Source organism: Camelus dromedarius, chromosome 11, assembly GCF_036321535.1.
Source record: "Camelus dromedarius isolate mCamDro1 chromosome 11, mCamDro1.pat, whole genome shotgun sequence".
Lineage (NCBI taxonomy): Eukaryota > Metazoa > Chordata > Mammalia > Artiodactyla > Camelidae > Camelus > Camelus dromedarius.
Genome location: NC_087446.1, coordinates 36,145,079 through 36,163,448, shown reverse-complemented (window position 1 = coordinate 36,163,448; position 18,370 = coordinate 36,145,079). Strand labels below are relative to the sequence as shown.

The 18,370-nt window shown below is 32.6% G+C and overlaps 1 protein-coding gene across 2 annotated transcripts in view; it reads left to right on the top strand.

Moving 5' to 3' along the window:
* NUP37 (nucleoporin 37) overlaps positions 1 to 18,370 on the top strand; it is a 41,328-nt gene that overhangs the window by 6,548 nt on the left and 16,410 nt on the right. For both annotated transcript variants that reach the window (XM_010990015.3, XM_064491655.1), the window contains exons 3-5: positions 3,413 to 3,537; positions 10,451 to 10,523; positions 13,204 to 13,298. In XM_010990015.3, coding sequence (XP_010988317.3) covers positions 3,413 to 3,537; positions 10,451 to 10,523; positions 13,204 to 13,298 — 293 coding nt within the window. The remainder of the gene's footprint in view (positions 1 to 3,412; positions 3,538 to 10,450; positions 10,524 to 13,203; positions 13,299 to 18,370) is intronic.

The following is an 18,370-nucleotide window of genomic DNA, read 5'->3' as shown; positions in this document are numbered from 1 at the left end:
TGCTAACTCTGAGTTCAGCTGGAATTTAAAGTTATTTTCCAGGAGTATCTGAATTATGTAGAGAAAGATATATGTAATATATTTGTGAAATGCTTTGCTGGGATTCTAAAGGCTATCTTGGAAAATTAACACATCCACTAGGATTCAATTAAACTACATATTACAAAACTTTGCATTTAGATTCAGGATGAATGAAATTCTTAGACCAGTCCTTCAGATAATTCCTATCTGTATAGACATATGTATTCTATTAAATATCAATTTTAATCTGCTCTGGATATTTTCACTGATATTTTATAGTATTATAAACTTTTGTAAAGGATAACTATTGTCACTTAACACAGAAGATTCCTCCGGCAAATTTGTCATGAAAAATTTTGCTGTAGTCTCTAGGCTCATTTACGGTTTTGATTTAAATAGCAAAACGATGATTGATTTATTTTAAAATTATATTTTAAGCTTTAAAATGTTTTAAACTATGTACTATGCGTATAAGATGTAAAGAATAATAATAGTAGATCCACGTATACCTACTACCTAGCTTAAAAGGAATATTAGCAATTCCTTTGAAGCCTACTGGGTGTTCTTTCCTTACTGCCTCTTCTGTCTGAAATTCTGTTTTTCTTCATTGAGTTATCATATGTGTAGGTGTTGCAAATCACTTCAAAGTTCATTTATCTTCATTGTAGTATGGTGTTTTATAATATGAATATACTACAATTACTCTATTTATATATTGGATGTTTGGGTTAATTTTAGTTCTTTACTATTGAAAACATTGCCAGTATTCGTATTCTTAAGGCTTCTGTTTGTATTTTATTACCTCCTTTCACCTTTTTCCTTCCTTATATTTTGGAAGTTTTACATGCTATTTCTCTTTTTTAATGTTTACCGAATACATTTTAATATGCATACTTAATTAGAGTTAAAATTAACACCTTTAACTTCTTTATGAACAAAGCAAGGACCTTTGACACTTGAATTGTTATCATCCCCTCCAGACTTACTATTGTTGTATTTTATTTCTCTATTTTTCTTTTTATTGAAACTCACAAATTCATTGTTGCTTTATGTGGCTAGTATTTGTTTAGATTTACCCACATGTTTGCCTTTGATTTTTTACTTGCTGTTCCTTACATTCAAGCCAGCTTTTTTGGGGTCATTTTTCTTTAACTAAAAGCACATCCTTTACTACAAGAAAAATAAACTTCTTCTGTAAAGGACTAGATAGTAAATATTTTCAGATTTGCCAGCCATTTAAGGTGTCTGTTGCAAATTCTTTGTTTTTTACAACTCTTTAAAAATATAAAAATGATTCTCAGTTTGTGGACCATCCCAAACCAGGCCATAGACCAGATTTGGCCCTTTAGCCATGGTTTGCCAGCCCCTGCTTTAGGAGATCCTTTAGTGAGCCTTTATTAATGCCAGCCCTTGGTTTTTGTTTTTATGAAAATACTTTTAATACAGCTTCATTCCTGAGAAATAGTTTTGTTGTGTCTACAATTTTACAGTTTTTCCTGTAATTTTGAAGATATTCCACTGTCTTTCTGCATTCATTTCTGCTAAGAAATTGATGATTGTTCTAATTATTATTCTTTGATAGGAAACCTATCTTTTCTTTCTGACTCCTGTTGTTAAGACAACTACCCCTGCCCCTCTCCCCTTTGCTCCCTCTCTTCTCCTTACTCCCCCCCTCTCCAAATATATGTGTGTGTACTTATATGTACATGCACATGTATGTATATATCATGACAGTTTGTGTGTTCTGAAGTTTTATGATGTTGTGTCTAGCTGCAGATTGCATTTTATTTAAGCTGCTTGGGATTTATTTGTCTTTCTAAATATGCATATTGGTGCCTGTTCTCAAGTGTGAAGAGCCCTTTGCCCTTATCTCTTCCGATATTGTCTCTTTCCCCATTCCCTTTATTCACTTCTTTTACAACCCAAATTGAATATATGGTGAAACTTCTCACTGAATCCCTCTTAATATTTCTTTTTGTCTTCTCTTTGCTACTTTCTTAGTAATTTTTTCAAATCTGTCTTCCCACTCCTCTAAGGATTGATTTTTTTTCTCATTATGATATTTTCACCTAAAAGTTTTGTTTGGCTCTTTTTAAAATTTACCTGGTCATTTTTGGTAATCTCTTCTTGGTTACTCATGTTTTTTGATTACCTCTTCTAGATCCTGAAAAATACATCTTTTTCGGTATCTTTTTTTTTTTTTAATCTAATGTCAAATGCAGGTTTGATTCTTCTGTTTGTGTTTGTGGTACTTTATTTTCATATGTAGTAGTGCGTCTATATAAGATCATATTTGATTGAACTATATCTGTGAGAACTTTATGAGACCTGGGTAGAGGAGTTCATCCAAAGAATTTGCCTTTGTCTGTCAAGTACTTGTAGTCACTATCAACATAAGAACATTTTGAAATAAATTGTCATTTTCTGGAGCAAATAGTTAATGTGAATTCAAGCCCAAAACTCATGTTAAGACCAACCAGTGGTTGAGATTTCTCATAAATGACTTTTTCTCTTTCTTGGCCTTCACCCGTGGTAGACAGTTTACATGGCACTTTTGGTTTGTTTGTTTTTTTCGCTACTTCCCCTTTAAAGGTCCAGGATCTATACCTCGGTGCTCAGTTGCTTCTCTGGATTTGGATTTTGCTTTAGTTTTGTAGTCAGAAAGCTTTTCAGGTTATCATCTATATTGCCAGAGATGACTTGACTTTTAAAAATTCATTTTTTTCCCTCATCTTCCCATGAGGATAAACTGAAATTATTCTAGTAGTACTGAGCCAAGTAAATAAGCCAACTTTATTAAATATCTTACCCAGAATCAAATATCCAAAAGACCAATCATTGTTTGCATATTCATAATTCATAGAGTGTAATAGATGAACAATTTGTAGCATCTCCCACATGAACGCTGCCATGTATAATACTGTGTGAAAACCATTGGTACTCATAATGACTTTGAAGCATTATAAGGTACAGAGTATCTTGTATATATCAAAACTTTATATTCGGTGTATATTTTTTATATTGTCAGTTGATTAACCATGTATGGTAATTCATTTACCTAAAATGTTGTGATTAGAGCATTCCATTTTCATTGTGTTTGCTGTGAAATGTATTTACTATTAGGGATAAAATCTCTTCTAAGTAAGGTAAAGTCTAACTTGTTTATCCTTTGTTTTCTGGTTGCTTTAGAAAGTTATTTAGTGAGGCTTAGACAGCTTTGGATATTTTTGTTACTGTTCAACAAACCAGTTACATCTCAGCGTATAATGTGCTTTTGAACTTCTCAAAAGAATATGTGTGGCCCCCTGATAAATTCTTCATTATAATGAAGTACAGAGTTTTATATTGTTTGTTCTCATAACTTATTAAAGTATTTACTATGTATGCTTAGGAGGAAGAAGCAGACATTGAAGGAATTCAGTATAAAACACTGCGAACATTTCACCATGGAGTTAGAGTTGATGGCATAGCTTGGAGCCCAGAGACTAGACTTGATTCATTGCCTCCAGTAATCAAGTAAGTTTAAAATTATTAAATGCAGCATTTGTTAATGTCCTTTGTGTTCATAGAGATTTTTTTCTTCTATTTCCATTCCCCAACCCCAGGTATTAGGTATTTTAACATTTGCTGTTATTTCATAATTTAGGCATATTGTCTGAATTTGTGATTTAAATATACATCCATAACAGTGATGCCTTGAGCATGTGTTTGAGCCTAACTACAAAGCTCCTTCTGTGAGATTCATATGAATCATTTGAAGTCTTCATAGATTCTTCACTGAATTTACCACTTACTGAAAGTACTACTCTGTTAAAATAGCTAAATACCCCATACATAGACCAAGGTCACATTTTCGTGTTTAACAATACATGAAAATGTAATCCTAATCCTTGGGCTTCAGTGTTTGTGAAAGCATTTGAAAAGAATGCTTTTTGAGAAAAATCTTATCACTCTTGCTGAGGCCTTCTTCACAAAGGCAATAATATGTCAGATTATTTAAGGTTTGTTATGAAGCACTAATCTTACTTCCACAAATGTCAAAGCTAAAATATATGTCTTCTTTTAGTAAACAGTATTTAGCAACCATAATTTAGCTCTTACTGAGCTAATCTGATTTTTTTAAATTAAGGGATAATTTACATACAGTAAAATTCTCAACTCTTAAAGGTGCAGTTTGATCAGTGTTGACAAAATACACATACTTGTGTAACCTACATGCTGGTAATAACGTAGCATTTCTGTCACCCCCAAAAATTATTTGTGCCCCTTCCCAGTTAATCCCTGCACCCCATCTCCTGCCGAAGCAACTATTGATCCAGTTTCTATTACCAGAAATTAGTTTTGCCTATTCTAAAACTTAATTTAAATAGAATCATACAGAATATATTTTTTGTGTCTGGCTTAATGTTTTTGAAATCTGTCCATGTTGTGTGTTCTCCCATAAATGGATACTGGGGAAGTTTCCAGTTTTTAGCTATGACTAAAGCTGCTTTTAGTGGATATATGATTTCTTTTCTCTTAGGAGTAGAATTGCTGAATCAGAGGGTAAATATATGTTTTCAAAAATACCAGTTTATACTGGTTCTACCGTTTTATATTCCCACCAATACTCTAAGGATATTCAACTTGTTCACCAACTTTCCAGTATTTATTGTTGTCAGTCTTTTAAATTTTAGCCATTCTGGTTAGTACCACAATGACATTTCCCTGATGACTAATGATGTTGAACATTTTCTCATGTGCTTTCTGGCTGCTGTCTAAGGAATCTTTCCCTATAACAAGATTGTGAAGGTGTTCTATATTTTTTCTAGATGGTTTTACAAGTTTTTAGCTAACTGAATTTTGTATAATCAGTACAACAGCTTTTGTCAACACATGTAGGTTATTATCAACAGCCAGTGTGCTGTTCATTTCCTTTTATATTAAAAGGAAGTGTTCACAGAATCTGGAGCTAAACAAGAGTCACTCAGTTTCTTTGCATTCTCTAGCAGATTTTGAAAGCTGTAGAAACTCTTCCTGTTTTTTTGCTTTGGGCCTATTTTCCTATCCTCCATTTAGTGAATTTGCTGTATTGTTTCATCTTTTTTATTGTTGTTGCTTTTTGATAACCTGCCTCAAATCCTTTTGGAACTATGTATATATAAATAATAAATTCAAAACATTAATCAGCCATCAATTTTAAAGACAGCACTTTTAGAGCAAACTGACAGCATAATTTGTTGTTTTCAAATGAGTTACATATTTTCATTATAAAAATAGTACACACTCTGTGAAACTTAGGATATAGAGATATGTTTTTAAAATGCCATCTATATACCCAATTCATAAATAATTTTACACAATTGCAATGTAACTATATATGTAAGTTTTTATGCTTATTTTACTTATTTTTTTTTCACGGTATTCCAAAGTAAATGTTTTTTTTTTCATCACTGAATTGTGGCCTATGAAAATGACTGAGGTATAACTTTATATCTCTCTTACTATCATTAACTTTTGTCTTATAGTTGGAAAGAAATTCTTCCTAATGTTTTATCTTTAGCATTTATTTGCCTTAAGTTCTGTTCTCTCCCAATCTCTCTCTCTCTCTTTCCCCCTCTCTCTCCCCCTCCCTTCCTCCCTCTCTGCCTCTCTCTCCCCTGCTTCTCTTTCCCTCTCATCCTCTGCCTTTCTACTTTTTTCCCATCCTGACTTGCTTTTCTTTCTCATTTGCTGGAGAGTAAACTGTTCACTTTACTTCATTTCTCTGAGGCTTTCTAGTTTAATTAAAGGATGACTTAAATATCCTTAATATGTATAAGCGAAAGCAGTAAAGATTTGGAGAAAAGCTGAACAACAGATGGTTGGCTATAAACTTTGTGGATTTTTTTTTAATCCTAACATTCTTTCATTAATTATCTTTTTAAATGTATTCTTTGACTGATGTAACTCCTTTGTTCTCTGATGCTTCTACGGAACTTGACCTCATTATACTAGTAATACCTTCTTTACAAACCTTTTGCTTGGAGTATTTTTTTTAAAACCTTCTAGAATAGCCTTTATCAGTTTTAGAGATGATATTTTGAACAGAGATTTTTAAATGATTTCTTTAGGACATAACTATGAGGAACTCTCCTTTGGGAGACCCTCATATTAGTAATACTATTCTAGCAAATTTTTTCTAGAGTTTCTTCTGAGTGGGGAAATAATGGATACCCCAAACAATAATGAGACAAATTCAAAGGAATAGAATTAGGTAAAATAAGCCTTGTTTCTTAGTTTTTCATATCTTTTATTTGTGTGTATGAAATATAGCATACATGTCCCAAAAGCCAATAGGATATATATGTGCAGTTTAACATGATTGTAAAACACATACCCATGTAATTAATGATCACCCAGCTCAAGAAACAGAACATTGCCAATACCGGCGATTGTCCATGTGCCTCTCCTTAATCAGTCTTCCCTTTTACCCTTAAAGATAATCATTCTTGTGATTATTATGACAATTATTTCCTTACTTTTCTTTATAGTTGTATCAGCTATTTATGCATCCCTAAACAATACAGTTTACTTTTGCCTACTTATGAGCTTTCTTACAAATGGAATAATAATATTATTTTTTGGCCTTTTTTTTGTTCACTTGACATTATGTATGTGAGTTTCTTCCATGTTTCTAGTTACTGATCTCTATACTATATAGTATTCCATTGTCAACATACTACAATTTATTTATTCTGTACTTCCAGTTTGGAGCTATTATGAATATTGCTGCTTTGAACATCCCTTTACATGTATCATATTATGTGTTCACATTTCCATAAATATATATATTTAGGAGTAGATGAATGCCAAACCATTTTGCAAAATGGTTATATCCTTAACATACCCAAAACATACTTTTCCCATAGCAGCTAGCACACATCTCTTCAGTGTTTATTAGTCCTTCTTATTCTCTTCCCCTCTTTCTTTCCTTGTCTCTTCTATCTAACAGAGGTGTGAAGAATGGATGGGATGATGGACTGAGAAAACTGAACTAAAGGAAGGCTGACTAGCCTAGATTGGGGATATTGGACCAAATTAGACAAGTCCTTGATATCAAAGCTTGGGCATTAGTGACTTGTGATACCATGTGTGTGCCAAAGGCAGCACAAGAGAGTTTTTGGTTTTTAAGAAATGTGTGTTGCTATCAGAACCATAGTTAAATTATTAAGTGGACCTGGTTGGGTTCAGCCCTCTTTTTTCCTTCTACCTATAATGTACCAAGTGATAGAATCTGTTTTTATAATCCATTGTTAATTAAATATAAGTATTGATTAAATTAAATTGAAGAAGCTAGGAATACACATTTGCATTTTGAAAGAGAATTGATAAAGTACTTGCATTTATGAACTGAACACTTATGAAAGGACATGAGAAGTAAACTAATTCAGTTTATAAAAGAGGAAACTGAGACCTAGAACAATTGAGTGCCATACTCAAGTCACATAGCTAGGAAGTGGTAATGGCAAGACTAGGCTGAGCTGGTTAGTCAAATGAAACCAAGAAGGCAAAAGACTTGTACACTAAGAACTGCAAAACATTGCTGAAAGAAATTAAAGGAGACAAATAAATGTAAAAACAGCCCATAAAGACTTAATTATATTAAAATGTCCATTTTACCCAAAGCAATCTACAGATTCAGTGCAATCCCTATCAAAATCCCAATGATATTTTTTACAGAAATTAGAAAAAGCATCCTAAAATTCATATGGAACTTCAGAGGACCCCCACATAGCAAAACAAATAAACAAACGAAAGCAGCAACAACAACAACAACAAAAAAACTTAAGAAAAACAAAGCTAAAGGCCTCACCCTTCCTGATTTCAAAACATATTACAAAGCTAGAATAATCAAAACAATATGGTACTGGTCTAAAGACAGATGTATACACCAATGGAACAGAATAAGGACCCTAGAAACAAATCCTCACATGAATGGACAAAAAATCTTTGACAGGTGTCAAGGCTAGATAATGGGGAAAGGACAAATGGTGTTGGGAAAACTGGATATCCATATTCAAAAGAATGAAGTTGGAGCCTTACCTTACACCATATACAAAAATTAACTCAAAATGGATTAAAGACTTAACTATAAGGCCTGAAACTATAGAACTCCTAGAAAAAAGCATAGGGGAAAAGCTTCATGACATTGGTCTTGGCAGTGATTTCATAGATATGACACCAAAAGTAAAAGTAGACGAGTGGAATACATCAAAGTAAAAAGCTGCACAGCAAAGGAAACAATCAACAGTGATAATGGCAACTTGACGAAAGGGGAGAAAATATTTGTAAATTGTATCTGATAAAGAGTTAATTTCCAACATATTTAAGGGACTCCTATGATTCAATAGCAGAAAAAACCCAAGTAGTCCGATTAAAAAATAGACAAAGAACTTGAATATACATTTCTCCAAAAAAAGATATACAGATGTCCAACAAGCATATGAAAAGATACTCAATATTACTAATCATTAGGAAAATGCAAGTCAAAACCATAATGAGATACCACCCGTACAGTTAGGATGCTTACTATCAAAATAAATAAATAATAAGTGTTGATGAAGGTATGAAGCACTGATTGTAGAAATGTAAAATGTTGCAGACACTATGGAAACAGTATGATAGTATCTCAAAAAAATTAAAGATAGAATTACATATGACCTGCTAATTCTGGGTATATACTCAAAAGAATTGAAAGCAGGGTCTCCGCTATTTGCACACCCATGTTAATTGCAGCATTATTCTCAGTGGCCAGGAAGTGGAAGCAACCCTAATTATCCATCAACAGATGAATACATACAGAAAATATGGCATATGTATGCAACGTAATCAGCCCTCAAAAAGAGGAAATTCCAGGGGAGCGTATAGCTCAAGTGGTAGAGTGCATGCTTAGCATGCCCGAGGTCCAGGGTTCAATCCCATTACCTCCATTATAAATAAATAAAAACCTAATCCCCCCCCCCAAAAAAAGTAACTTCTGTCATCTGCTACAGCATGGATGAACCTTGAGGACATATGCTAGTGAAGTAAGCCAGTCACAAAAAGACAAATACTGCATGATTCTACTTTATATAAGTATCTTAAATAGTCAGATTCTTGGAAACAAAATAAAACAGTGGTTACTAGGGAGCAGGGCAAGGGGGAAGGAGGAGCTGTTCAATGGATATAGAGTTTCAGTTTTACAAGATAGAAAAGTTCTAGAGATCTACTGCACAACAGTGTGCATAAACACTACTGTAGTGTATGTACTTAAAAATGGTTATGATAAATTTTATATGACATGTTTTTGACCATGAGATTTTCTTTTTACAATTTAACATAGTAATCACAAGAAAAATTGTAAAAATACAGAGAAAAAGAAATTAAATTAGTGCTTAGTAAAAAAAAAAAAAAAGAATCATACAAGATTAAAATTTGTTTCCTATTTATAAACTATATGATGAAACTACTAAAATGAAAAACTACAGAGCTGCCTCTAAATTACTTAGTGTTATTTCTAGGAAATGTGGATATTTAGAGAGGCTTCCCTCCCCAGTTACTCACACAGACACACACACATATATATATATATACACACACACACACACACATACATATATATATACATACACACACACCATCTCATCCACCTGGGTTGTGTGTCTTTCCCTCTAAACTTAAGGAGAGGAGATTGGAAAATTTGAGCTCTCGTTATGAATATTTCACAATAGCATAATCCCAGTTGTGAGGAGAAAAACTACAGTTGACCCCTGATAATGCAGTGGGGGGTTAATCTAAGTATAAATTATAAACAGCCCTCCCTGTCCGAGGTTCCTTCGCATCTGAGGATTCAACCAACCACGTACTATGTAGCACTGTAGTATTTACTACTGAAAAATATCCACATATAAGTGGATCCGTGAAGTGCAAACCTACGTTGTTCAAGGGACAGTTGTACTTTATTTCACTACAACTTTTAATTTCACCTCTGAGAAAGCCTTGGACAAAAGAGGAAGTTAATTTTTATTTCTTCCTCGGCCATAATCTGACGTGCTGAGAATTTAAAACTTTTAGGGTTAAAGGCAAGCTGGTTAAAAAATAGTTGTTTATTGCTTAGATTTTATGTTTTAATGTAACATATATTGATGTACTTCTAACAATGCCTTAAATACATTTTTATTATTGAAGAGACAGATCCAGAATATATTAATGTTGTATGTTTTCCCCAAAAATGTAAGTGCCTCCTACTTTCAGTAATGATTGTGTAACGTTTTTAATAACAGAGCTGCAACGTCTCCCTTCTGCCCTTCAAAAAGCATGATTATAAGTTTATGAAAATGGCTTTGGCAATTAGAGGGGGGATTTGATGGGAGGGGTAGAATCTTTACTTACATAAGCCCAAAATGGGTTTGTTTTCATTTTCTTGCAGATTTTGTACTTCTGCTGCTGATGTGAAAATTAGATTATTTACTTCAGATCTTCAAGATAAAAATGAATACAAGGTATGTTGACAAGTATAATTTGTAGATCTTAGTTTATTTTAAAACATGTTTATTTTTGCTTTTTTAATCAGATTTATCCCAGTTTAGGATGATTTTGTTATCTTTAAAATACGTAGTTTAGGATTTCATTTACTCTATTTTAGGCTATAGTAAGTAACTAGGTTCATAGTGAGGACTGCAAATTATAAATCTGATATCACTTACTAAATTAAAATATTAGGTAGGCACAGCAAATGAGGGAGAATTAGAAATTCAGTATAACAGACATGAACACACATAGAGTAAGAGTTGAGCTTCAAGAGGACAAACTCAGTGCAGCATAGTGCAAGGTAGATTACAAAGTGGCTTAAAAGCACAGACACAGGAGCCAAACTACCTGGGTTTAAAGCCCAGCTCTACCATTTTAGTAACAGTGTAATCTTGGTCAAGTTCCTGATCTCTTTGTGCTCATTTCCTTACCTGTAAGATGGGGATAATCATAGCATCTACCTCATAGGATTATGAACATTGACTGAGCTAATTCATGTAAGACACTTAGAACAGTGCTTTGTACTTAGTAAGTCCTATATATGTGTTTTTTCTATTAGTATAATAAATAGCCCTGTAAAATAAGTCAGAGAAAGACAAATACTGTATGATCTCATTTACATGTGGGAACTCATAGAAACAACAGAATAGAATGGTGGTTGTCAAGGCCTAGGGAGTGTGGGAAATGTGGAGATGGTGGTCAAAGGATACAAATTACAGTTATAAGATGAATAAGTTCAAGGAATCTAATGTACATCATGATGAGTATAGTTAAAAATCCTTTCTTTTACTTGAAAGTTTCAAAGAGCTAATATTCTTACCATAAAACAAAACTGATAACTACGTAAGGTGATGGAGGTATGAACTAACCCTATTGTGGAAATCATTTCACTAATCCTGTTATGGTAATCATTTCACAATATATATGTGTATCAAATCATCATGTACGCTTTAAACTTACACAGTGTTATATGTCAATAATATCTCAATAAACTGGGGGGAAATTAAATAAATAGCTCTCAGTTTGCATTGAAATTGAATCATGTTTTGTATAAGAACAGTATTGCCTTATTGATTTTCCAGTAAATCAAAAACATGAATAATGTTATAAAAGAAGGATAAACAATAACCTTTCTGTTCATTTAGAGAATAGTAAAAGTTACACTCTAAACTGTATGCAGTGGGCTATCTACAATTTTACCATAATCCAGTGTACTATATATATTAGTTAATTTAAAGCTGTACCAGTGAATAGCAAAGTGTACAAATGGTACATAAAATTTTGACCCATCAAAAATTAATAGTTATATTTGCAACAACAGGGATAGACCTTGAGATTATCATGCTAAGTGAAGTTAAGTCAAACAGAAAGACAAATATGATATGTGGAATCTACAAAAATGATACAAGTGAACTTCTTTACAAAACAGAAATAGACTGGCAGACATAGAAAACAAACTTATGGTTACCAAAGAGAAAGTGGGAGAGGGATAAATTAAGAGTTTGGGATTAATGTATATAAAATAGATAACTGACAAGGTTCTATTGTATAGCACAGGGAACTGTATTCAATATCTTGTAATAACCTATAATGGAAAAGTACCTGAAAATTAATAGATTTATATATATATATATATAAAGATAACTGAATCACTTTACTGTACACCTGAAACTAACAACATTGTAAATCAACTATACTTCAGTTAAAAAAATGTTAATAGTTGTTAACTATTATTATTCCTAGTTATAATTGGCATTAAATATTAAATGTTAATTTAGTTTGGCTTGTAGGCTTGTGACATAAGCTCTGAAGAATGATTTGGAGGACTTGAGTTTGTTTGAATCAAATCCTTTTTTTACCTGATGATTTATTTCTAAGTTGTAAGTAGTACCAAATAGAACCACTTTATTAATCTTAGACCTGAGATCAAATTTGAGTGTTTGGAAGGAAAGTAGGAAGCAAGAGTTATATTCCATTAAAATATTTAAATACCTGATCTCTGACAGGTCTGTTTAGGATTTCAGTTATAAAGATTTAGATTAATTGAAACTTGCCTGCTCACAAAGTCCTTTATCTTACAATTTCCTATTTGTTCCTTCTATGGCCAGAAGAGGATTTCTAGGTTGTTGTGATAATGGGCTTATAATACTAGCTGTCTCCAGTGCTGGCAGTTACATTGAGCAAGTAAATAAAGACAGTGGCCAGTGAGTTCTATCCTATGTGTTTATTAGGTAGCAGCCAGTGTACAGAGTAGCATGTATGAGGTAAAGAGTCAAGTGGAACTCCTGTCTCAGTGCCCCTAGAAAGTTCTTCTTGCTCTCACTTTTATTTAAGCTTTATGTAATAAGTGAGAAATGAGGTGATATGAGGACAGGTACAGTAAAAAAAAAAAAAAGTGTGTGTGTTTTTGTAAGACATGCACACTAGAAAAGAAAGATCAAGCTAACAGCAGTGTGTTGAATGATCAGCTTCTTTCCAAGATAAACCTTCCAGAAAAGTGGGTGTATAAATCATGCTTTAAAAATAGCAGATTGCTAAAGAAATATTTATAGAAAAGAGAAGCATGCAATGAAAGCAATGAAGTAAAAATATTAGGTAGGGATATTGTAGATTATTTTCCTGTGTTCTTAATAACTTTTCCTCTTATGTCAGGTTTTAGAGGGCCATTCAGATTTCATTAATGATTTGGTATTTGATCCCAAAGAAGGCCAAGAAATTGCAAGTGTGAGTGATGATCATACCTGCAGGTATGTTGCTTATGTTATAACCCGATTTTTGAATTTTCATCTTATTTTAATGAGAATTACATTTTTTAAATTACAGAAAATACAGCTTCTATATATATTCTACAAAATGTTATAAAAGAAGCATACTTTTTTTAAAACTTATGTATGGCACGAACATGAGTTTCAAAACCAGTGAGTTGAGTTCTCATCCCAGTTAATAGAAACTTCCCTTGCTGATTCTTGGGTGCCTCTCTGCCTATTATTTTGGATTTGTGCATTTATGAAATTTCAGTATATATTAGGCCAAACACTGGACATGATGAGTAGGATAATAAAAGGCAACTGCCTTATTGTGAAGTTATTTCACAGATCCTGTCTGATAAGTTAGTGTTAAATGATGAACTGAGAATATCATTTGCTAAAGCAAGACTCATGGAAAATTTAATGTTTTAACAAATTCTAAAGTCTATATAAAGTTTTTCTTTAGATATAATACATTTCTATATCACATTCTTCCATCTCACCCCCTAGTTTGGAATGGATGAGGTAACTATAACATTTTAAATGGTAACTAAAGCTGGAGAATATCACAAGTAAAGAACAAGATGAAGAACAAAAGTAGGAGGTGGAAATAAACTAAGGAGTCTGGAGTGACTCAGTCATTAGAGGAGTGCCAGTTGCTTCATTTGTTTTAAAGGTACTGTGAGAAAAAAAAATTGCTCTGCTATTTTGCATACTTCCAATGTTTGATAAAGCTGTAACAAAATTATGACCAAATCATTAGTATAAGTACTTGTATACATATAAAAGTACTAAATGTGTGTCCTTTCACATTGGAAGTAAAGCCACTAGCTTCTTTTTAAATTTTAATCTTAATAGCTCAATTTTTTAAAGTTACACAGTCATAAGCCATTACTCTTTATGTGCTGCCTGTTAAAATTTTCACATCAAGGACATGAAAGATTTACATGATATTAAGATTCCAGGGCCCCAAGTGTTATAAAACTAAGTTTGTATAGAGACTGAACAGTATATGGGACCATTTTTAATGTAAAACTTAAATTAGATCACTAGAAAGAAAGAATGACATTTTAGTTCTCTAACACATGGAGTTTCCTAATCACAAGCATTTGGAATAATGAAATCTGAGAATGTGGAAAATGAGTGTCTTTGCAAGCCAAGGAATAGCCTCTGAATAGTGAACAACAGCCAGAGAGACCTGGGATTACATTCAGAGGTCTGATTTTTTTCTTTTTTCTTATAGTAGTGGGAATTTTTGTAGAATATTAAAATTGTCCTAAAAATTTTGGGTGTTGACAGAGGGTTGCCAGCTTTCTATTTTTTCAAGTGATAAGAATTTTTAAAAGGTCTACTGCCTTCTATTGTTACCATCATTTTATAAAAGAAAGAACATTATTACTCTAAAAAGGAGAGAGGACTTAACTTTAAAGCAAGTCCTTTAATTTAAATAAATTTAACTTTTTGAAACTTGCTCGTAATTGTCTTACTTTGATAGGCTGTGGTTGATGGTGTTATTGTTCAGTAAATACATACTCCCCCTTCCCCCCTCCTGTGGAAGGAAGAGATTTTCTTACTCTGTTGAGATTAGCCATGTGACTTATTTAAGCCATTGCAATGTTAGCAGGTGTAACTTAAGCAGACACTTTAAATATTTCAACTGATCTGTCTTGTCCTACTATCCTCTGTCTTCTGCTATAAGATGAGCATGTCCTAGATAGCTACTGGCCCCAGAATGAGAAACACATGAAGCAGGTATGGACCCTTCTGGCGTTATGAAATAGAGCTTCCCACAGACCTATATGCAAGAAACTTGTTATGTTTGTAAGCCTCTGAGATTTTTGAGATTGATAACTTCATTGTAGCAATAGCTGGGGAGCTAAATTTAGAATTTATCAGCTTAGTTTGCCAACTAGAAGTAAAGGACAAATTTGATTGGCTTTTAAAGTCAAAACTCTTGAGGTAAAAGCTTAACAATTTAGATAAGATTAAAAAAAAGATGTAAGTAAATCAAGAAGTTTAAGGGAGAGTAGTAACATCCACTCTCACAGTAACAAAGGAGAAAAGGACTTCTGAGGGGACAGACTACAATAGAGAAATGTTTCAATACAACCGTCTTCATTAACTCAAAGTATAGAATTGCCAAGTTACAAATAAAGACACTGGCAAAATGGCAAGTGTGCGATTTGGGCAGAGAAAATAGCCATATATACTCCAGGAATCATTTCTATCACTCTTCTGAAGTAATGCCTACCATAGACTGGGTCTGCATGTTGGTGGTGAAGGTACATTAATGAAATCCTTGTCCAGTCATACTTAAAGCCTGTGTCATCTTGGGAGTAGTATTACATATAGTGACACAATGCTTTAAAAAGACATGCTAAATAGAATAACTAGACTGAAGGTCAATAAAGAAGTATAAGATATTAATAACATTTTAAACTAACTATATGTAGCAGGCGTTTGAAACATTCCAGACACTCCCAGCATAAGAATACACATTCTTCTCAAGTGCACATGAAACAGTCTCCAGAATAAGCCATGTGTTAGGCCTCAACAAACCTAAAAAAATGTTTAAAGATTGAAAATATACAAAGTATCTTTTTTGACCACAGTAGAATGAACTAGAAATCAGTAACAGGAAAACTGGAAAATCTATAATTATATGGAAATTAAACATCATATTCTGATTAAATAGCCAATGGGTCAAGAATGAAATCTCCAGGGAAATTAGAAAATACTTTACTATTTGTGAAAATGAAAATACAGCATACAAGATTTATGGGATGCAATAAAAGCAATGCTCAGGGAAATTTATAGCTATAGACACCTACATTTAAAAAAGAAGAAAGAACTCAAATCAGTAACCTAAGTTGACACCTTAAGAAGCTAAAAAAAAAAAAGGGAAACCCAAAGCTAGCAGAAGTAAGGAAATAATACAGATCAGAGCAGAGATAAACAAAACAGGGACTAGAAAACAATAGAATCAATGACACCAAAGACTAAGTGACATGAACAAATTCCTAGAAACACGAAACTGCCAAAACTCAAGAAAAAATAGAACATCTGAATAGACCTGTGTAACAAATTAGGAAGTTAAATCAGTAATCAAAATTTCCCAACAAAGAAAACCCAGGAAAAGATGCTTCACTGGTAAATTCTACCAAACATTTAAAGAATTAATACCAATCTCCCAAATACTTCCAGAAAATAGAATAGGAGGGAACACTTTCTAACACATTCTGTGAGGCCAGCGTCCTGATACCAAAGCCAGACAATGATGTCAGTAGAAAAGAAAACTATAGGCCAATATTTCTTACAAATATAAATGAAGAATTCTCAACATCTAGCCAATACAAGAAAACTCTTAGAAGACAGCAGGGGTAAATCTTTGACCTTGGATCTGGCAATGGTTTTTTAAACCAAAAGCACATTTATTAAAAATAAATAAATAAATTGTACTTCATCAGAATTTAAAACTTTTGGACACTAGAGGACACAGTCAACAGACTGAAAAGACAACTCACATGTATTCCATTACATATATGTGCTGCATCTTCTTAATCCATTCATCTATTGATGTGCATTTAGGATGCTTCCGTATCTTGGCAATTAGAAAGAATGTTGCTGTCAATAGTGGGGCGTATGTATCTTTTTGAATTAATTCTTATTTTGTGGTTGGTTTTATTCCTTTGATAACTACGTAAGTTTAAAAAGCTAAAGCTCTAAACATTCTTAGAAACAATAGTACATATATGTAAATTTAAATACGTACAGTATATTGTATATATGTATTTACATGCAATAAATTGTATATGTGCAGTCAAATTGTAACACTTCTACCTAATAAAACAAAAATGAAAAAAAAAAAAGACAACTCACAAAATGGGAGAAAATATTTGCAAATTACATATCTGATCAGGGCCTCATCCAAGATACATAAGGAAATCTTATAAATCAAAATAAAAAGACAAACACAACCCAGTTAAAAAAATGGACAAAGGACAGCAGTTCTCCAGAGAATATAAGCAAATGATTTAAATGATGAGTAAAGTAAATTTATAAAATAAGTGAATAAAAAGTTTTAAATACTAAGCTTTATTATGAAGTCCTACAACATGAAACAGTGCTACAATATAGATTCTTAACATTTTGTACTATAAAGAGCAGAAAAATGTTTCTCTCTAGTTCTGCCACCTCAAAAAAAAGTATCATAAATAAATTCAGTGTTTTGATCTGTGCATATTTTCTGATGTTTGACTTCAGCATTTTCAAGAGAGACACAATATTATAATCAACTAAGAGATTTGTGGCCTTAGGGACATCAATTCAAAACAGTCTATCCCCTGAACAGATGCATAAAGTTTACGTATTTTATTGAAAATTGCCAAATTCTGAGTCAGACATAATGAAGATAGTTCTCACTTGTACTAGTGTGTCAGTGTATCCATTAAAAAGTTGTCGCTTGTTTATCTCTTGATACAGAGAACAAATAAGTTTATAGAGAATAAATTTAATATATAAACTAGTTCATTCAGTCAGCAAATATCAAGTGTCTACTATGTGCCAAGCACTGCTAGGTACCTGATAACCACTGATACATTTTTAAACCTGTGAATAATCATTTCAGAACCATTTCAAGCTTCTCTAAGACTGACAAAGTTATTTTATTACCTGTAAATGTATTGCAGTATTAATAAGTGAAAATTACTAAATATTTTGACTGTTTTACTGTATGCTAACCATCACTCTAAGTGCCTTACCTATGTAAATGTATTCAATTTTTACAACAACTCTGAGGTAGATACTAATTCTACCCTCATATTACAAGATGAGGATACAAGATGTAGAGAAGCTAATAAATTGTGGGAAAAGACTTAGCTGTTAAGGAGAGGCATAGGAATATTAAACAGTCTGGCTCTAATACCTGCACTCACTCAATTTTTTTTCCTGAGTGACAATTTTCAGATTCATCCTGAAAAGATAGTATTTGTATCTAAGAATATTTTAAGTGTTTCTTACTTCTTTACATTCTGTAATATAAGTTCACTAATTCAAACTATGAACTTAGGTGC